General features: G+C 25.2%; 1 protein-coding gene across 1 annotated transcript; it reads right to left on the minus strand.

Moving 5' to 3' along the window:
- Positions 1 to 398: 398 nt before the first annotated feature.
- CCM_08281 (uncharacterized protein) lies at positions 399 to 1673 on the minus strand (the record flags this gene model as incomplete). The annotated part of the gene is made up of 1 exon (XM_006673420.1): positions 399 to 1673. One exon carries the CDS (start codon positions 1671 to 1673, stop codon positions 399 to 401), a length of 1275 nt encoding a protein of 424 aa, XP_006673483.1.
- Between the last annotated feature and the right edge of the window lie 5253 nt (positions 1674 to 6926).

Here is a 6926-nt window from a genome sequence, read left to right on the forward strand (position 1 = left end):
AATAATAAAAATAATAAAAATAATAAAAATAATAAAAATAATAAAAATAATAAAAATAGTAAAAATAGTAAAAATAGTAATTATTTACTTTTAGTTTTATAATACTTTATATATTTTAAAACTTTATAAAATTAATATAAATTATATATTAAGAAAAGTAATATTATTAATATTAAAGCTTTTTACTAATAATATAATCTAGGTACTTTTAATTTCTAAACTTTTATATTATATAGTAAATATATTTTTAGTATTTATTCTATACCTTTTATATAGTTAATTTTAATAAATAGGAAAGGTAATTTCTTCTTAAAAAAGCGCTTAATGCTAAAATAACAATAGAGGTACTTAGTCTTTATAGGCTATTCTACTAATTTCTAGATACCTTGGGTTGTGCCCTACTTATCAAGAATCCGTCCCTGGAGACATAGAGCAAGCATAATATGGCATAGTCTTTCCATGTTTGAGGCATCAGTAACAGAGAATGGCCCATAGCAGTCCATAACAAGGAAAGACTTGGTCTGGCAGACATTTGTAATATAGTCAATGTAGTCCTCGTCGTAACTGCCAATTGTGATGTACACATCCCGGCGGTTCTGCGAAATGAGAGCGCGCCGATATTTGAGCATCGGCGGCATTGGGTCCTCCTCCTTCGCCTGCTCCGGCCGTGCCACAGGCTTTCCCACAGTCTCTTTGCCTTTTCCCAGAGCGGCCTTCTCCTTCTTGGTGCGGATCCGGCTCTCTAGATCCGGGTAGTCGGCGATCCATGCCGCCATTTGCGCGGACTCCTGCATGCTGACATCCATCTGATTTACATGTCGGCTATGCGGCTTGACCTCGACGATCATGTTGCCCGGTCGGTCATGTTGTGGGCGGAATACACCGTCAACACGGGCTTGATAGATCTCCACTCCAGCGTCCCGGACTGAAAAGGGGCAGCGGTAGGGGCTCCAAGAGCCTTTCACCGCAGGACACATCATGATGAGTGTGTCTAAGAGCACTATGAGAGAAAAGTTGACAATTTGCTCATCCTCAATAAACCGGTAAACCTTGTCTGCGACGCTGGGAGGAATTGGGGTGCCATTGTTAGGGCTATATAGGTAGCTTGATGGGGTTCCTGCCGATGATGAGGAGAAGCCATCTCCTGCTCCTGACGGCTGTTTAGGTGTATGCAATGCTAGTTTCGCAAATTCCTCAGTTTCTACCGCACTGGACTTGGGTGTTGGGGAGCCTCGTTCCGCTCGGGTCTGGCTGCGGGTTACCCGTTTTGGAAGAAATATCTTTGAACTGTCCACTTCCGGACTGGAGTCTGGTTGCTCGATCAGCTCTGATGATTGCTTCTGGTATAGACGAGCCGGTGCAAAGGACCCAATAACTGCCTCTCCAGAAAATATGCTGTGGATATAACCCTGGTACTGCTGGCACGAGGCGAGGCAGGTTTTGGCGGCTGTCCAGTTTTCTGCCGTGACCGCACCATCTTGGAACAGCTTCTCTAGTTTCGAAATCGGCTGAATTCGACGGTAAAGAACCTGGAGCATCAGGAACTGAGGTAGTCCGATCTTTGAGGCAGAATTCAATTGGGTAATCGTGAAGAGGGTGTCATCTTCTAGGCCGTGGGCCTCAACCTGACGGCACCAGGTCTTCTTTGAGTCTGGAAGTAAAGGGGGAGGCATGCCTGTGCTTGCGGTTGAGCATACGGAGGGGATAACAGTCTGAATGGTGGGTGTCAAGGTAAAGGTGAAATGCAAATGTGGAAAAGGATGATGGTAGTTGGGAGTGGGAAGGGAAGGTTGGGAGTGGGAAGGGAAGGTTGGGAGTGGGAAGGGAAGGAGGGGCGAGAGGTATGTGGGTATGTGGGGCGTGGTGCGTGGCGCGTGGCAGCAGCTAATGTGTTACAGTGCAGGTCTGGCACGTGTTACAGGCGGCTACACATCAAACAAGGTTAGGAAGAATACCTTATCCAAGTATAGGGTACGTTATATTAGCATATAATAGACTAATAAGGGATTAGTAAGTATTTATACCTAGATACACTTTTCCTACCTAAAAGTAATATTTTCTTTCTTTTTATTACTAAAATACTATAATAAATTAATAAAATAATATATTTAACCTTATTAATTAATATTTATAAGAATAATAATAATAAATTCTTTTACTTTTTTTATTAATAATATAATTCTTTTTTAATAAGAGAATATTATATTAAAAAAAGTATATAAGAAAGTAATAATAATAATAAATAATTAATAAAAAAAAGAATAAATATAATATAGTAGTTAAAATAAGAATAGTTTAGTTTAGGTAAAAGTAAGGAGAATAGTAAAGTAGTAGTATATATATTAAAGATTAAAGAAGATATATAATTATATATTATTAAAAAGAAATAAAAAAAGTAAAACTTAAGAAATTTAAGGCTTTTAAATATTATAATAAATAAGTATTAGAATTACTATCCTAAGTAAGTAATAGTTATAAGATTATAAGTATAGAGTGCTTATAGAGGTACTTTATAGGAATAGTTATATAATAATAATTCTTAATTAACTAATAAAATAAACTATAAAAAGGAGAGGCTATAGTTAAATATATAAATAAGTAATACCTTAGGTATTATTAGGAAATTATAGGAATAAAGGAATAATTAGTAGTTATATATATTAATAGTTAATAGCTTATAAGTAGTTACTTTACTTACCTATAGAAGGTAATAGCACTTTTATAGTAATCTAGCTTTATTAGCTTAATTACCTATTATAATAGCCTTTATAATACCTTATATTAAGGCTATAGGTATTAAGACTTTTTTATATACTATTATATAGTATAACTACTATATATATATACTATATAGTATAACTAGCTACTATATATAATCTATATATAGTATAAATCTATTTATTATATACCTTTATATATAGTATATCTTACTAAATATTTACTATACTTAGCTAACTATATTTATTATAATACTTATTAATATAATATTAGTAGTTTCTTCTTTTAGCTAAATTATATAGTCTTTAAGCCTTTTTATAGCTTTTATAGTATAGCTAACCTAGCTTTAAATATATAGTATTAGCTAGTTATTATTAACTAGCTTCTATAGTATTTTATTTAAGGTAGCCTTTATTAGGTATTTATATAGTAAAAATAAATCTATATAAATTACTATTAGAATTACTATTAAGCTTATTAACTTTATAATCTTATTTAAGGTAGTAAAAAGGGTATAGCCTATATTAGTATTTAGAACTATACTATATACCTTTAATACTAATATATTTTAAATAATATATTTACTTTTTATTAAGCTTTAAATAATAATATTACTTTAAATAGTAATTTTAGTATAGTTAATAGGTTCTTTATTACCTAGAATAATTATATATTTTAACTAAGAATTTAAATCTTTATTATTAATAAAAGAACTATTAATAAAAATAAATAGCTTAGTTATTCTTAATTAGATTAGTAGGTACTAAAGGCCTTAAGTAGTATTCTTAATTTATTATTAAATATAGGTATTTAGGTATTTAAAATTATCTTTTTTAAGCTTTTTAAATTATATAGTAATAAATAAGTTAAATAAAGCTTCTAGTTAGTAAATTAAGGTTAGGTAGGTATTTTAAGCTTATTATTTAATATACCCTTTTAGGTTAGTTAATAGCTAGAGTTTCTTTAATTATTCTTTTAAGACTATTAAGATAGTATTATTAGTATTTAAAGAAATATAGTATTTATTAAATATTAATAGATTCTTTATTATAAATATCTCTTTTAACTTAGCTTAAAATCTAATAATAATAAAGATATTAGTTTTTTATTTATTAAAAATAGTAATATTAAAGCTAATTATATTATTAATTTATATATTAATAATACCTAAATTAAAGCCTAAGGCTAATAAAAAGTATTAATTATAAGTAAATAATAATATCTTAAGCTTCTTAAGGTAGTAAGTAAAGTATATTACCTACTAGTAAGTATTAAACTTAAGAATACTATATAATAGTAAGATAACCTTAATAATAGTACTTTTAAGGTAAAGATAGTAAAGTTCTAAGGGAATCTAGGTAAGAATATACTATTAAAGATAAGTTCTAGCCTATATATAGGCCTAGGTAATATCTTAAAGCTATAGTAGTTAACCTTATTAGATTTAAATTAATATAAAGCTTAGAATTAAATATTAACTTATTTTCTAAATAGTTAGTAATTAGGTAAGTAATATATCTTTTTTATAGTCTTAATAACTATATAAAACTATATATATTTTCTTTATAGGCTTTTTAATAATATTAGATTTAATTTTATTAATTATTTAGAATTTAAATAAGTATTTATAATAAATAATAAGGTTAAACTTAATAAATTAAAAGACTTTATATTCTAAAAAGCTTTATAACTTCTTTTTAATAAAAGTAAAGAATAAAGGTTTATTATTAAGAAGTATACTATTTTTTTAAAACTTTAAATAGTATTTTATATTATTTTTTTTTTAATAAAAAAGAATATTTTATTTTTAGTTATTTTTTATAGAATTTAATACTTTATAAACTAGTATTTTATTTTAATATTAAGAATTACTTATAAATACCTAGGTTTATAAGGAGTAATAATTTAGATTTATTTAATAGGCTTTAAAATAGCTTTAAAAGACTTTAAAATAGTTTTAATAGGTTTTAAAGTAATCTTAATAGGCTTTAGAAAGGCTTTAATAGGCTTTAAAGTAGCTTTAATAATCTTAAAAGCTTAATAATTATAATTTAGGTTATTATTAAAGTTATACTTAATATTAGTATTATTTTTAGGGGTTTATAGTACTTCTAGGTTTATATTTAGGTCTTTCTTAATAAAGAATAAGTATATAATAAATATATAAAAGCTAATAAAGCTAGATAGTATTTCTATAGTATATTTTCTAGTATTTATACTTATTAGCTTATAAAAGCTAGTCTAGCTATTATTTTTATATTAAATATAAATATCTAACTATAATAGTAGGTAGTATAGGGGGCTTATATTAAGGCTATTATATATAGTTAGTACTTTATATATTTACTATAAGGAAAGGGCTTTCTAGGTTATATTAGTTGCCTTCTAAAGGGCTTTAGTATATTAAGCTATTAAAGAGTATAGTAAAAAGCTTTTTAAAAGATAAGAGTAGGTACTAAAGACTAGTAAGGTAGGTACTAGGCTATTAAGGCTAATAGAGTTATTTATAGCCTTAATAGTAAATTATAAGTATTTATAAATACCTAAAATACTTTATAGTTTTTTATAAATAATATTATAAATATATTAAAAAAGGGTATAATAGTATTTTAACTTATTAATTATATTATAGGCTTTTATAAGTATTAAATATACTTAAATATCTAGTTTCTTAGTATATTTATAGAATTTAATAAATAAAAAGTTATTTCTAGTATTATAAATAATCTATTTAGGGGGTTTAAGGTATATATTAATCTAGTAATACTAAAGTATATTTTAAAGGCTTTTAGTACTCTTTAAGGGGCTTTCTATACTTCTATAAAAGAATTAAGCTACCTAGAAGAAGGTAGTAGTATTTAATATATATAAAATAGGTTATTAATTACTAAGATATATTATATTAGCTAGTATTTTATAGTTAAATTTATATTTATTTTTTAAGGTAAATTAGAACTATTTAAAAGACTTAATATATAGCTAATACTATTTATAAGTAACTATTAAGTAGTTTAGTACTTCCTTATTAAATTCCTCTTTTATATATTCTAATATTTAGCTAAGGTAAGCTATTAAAAGGTACTTAAAGTAGTAATATAAATACTAAAGCTTTCCTTTTATTAGGTAGAAAATAGTAGCTTTAATAGTATATAGTATTTACTAAAAGTATCCCTAGTATTTTATAATAAGGACCTTTAGCTATTCTTAATAAAGTATATTATTAATATTATTTAACTAAATCCCTAGAGTATCTATATTCTTAATAGAAAGTAAGAATAATATAGTAATTAGTAATATCTAGAATATAATTACTTTAAGTACTATAAGTATTATAATCTTACTAATAAAGGTTATAAAGCTAGTATTAAAGTATATTATTATAATAAAGGCTAATTCTATAACCTAAAGGCTTAGAATTAGTTTTATTAATATTTTTATTTATATTATATTAATATTAAAAGTATTAATAGTATTTATATTAAAAAGGATTTTTTTAAAAATATTCTCTATATATTATTCTTTATAATTAAAAATATTAAAAATACTTTAGAATAGATCTTTAGTATAGATAGTATATTTAATAAAGATATTAATAAAGAAATATATAATCTTTTTAGGGGATTAGTTCTTTATTATAATAAAAGCTTTAATAGCTTTTAAAAAGAATACTTATATATCTTTTTATTTACTTATTAAAAAGTTATTTTTATTAGAAAATAAGGTAGTAATATAGATATTAACCTTATTCTAAATTAATAATATCTTTTCTAAGGTTTCCTTAAAGGCTACTAAGAAAGCCTAATACTTTTTATTATTTAAAGGCTTTTAGTAGATTTTATAGGTATTTTAGGTATTATAAGTACCTTTTTATTCCTTTTTAGTATAGTTTATTAACTAATAGCCTTCTTTCTAGTATATAAAATAGTATTTTAAGGTATTATTTAAGCTACTAGGTTATTTTTTTAAAAGGATTTAAATACTATAGAATTATTTATTAATATAGAAGTTTTAATACTTTAAATAGGTTTATTTATATATATAGATTAATTATTAAAATATTAAAATTAGGTTTTTATAATATTCTAAAAGCTATATAAAGGCTATAATATAGGCTTTATTATTATATATAATACTTTTTAGTATATTTTAAGTCTTAATAAGTATAGTTATACCTTTAAATATAGAAAATAGTTCTTAATATTAGACTT

The sequence above is a fragment of the Cordyceps militaris genome (assembly GCF_000225605.1).
Source record: "Cordyceps militaris CM01 unplaced genomic scaffold CCM_S00007, whole genome shotgun sequence".
Classification (NCBI taxonomy): Eukaryota; Fungi; Ascomycota; class Sordariomycetes; order Hypocreales; family Cordycipitaceae; genus Cordyceps; species Cordyceps militaris.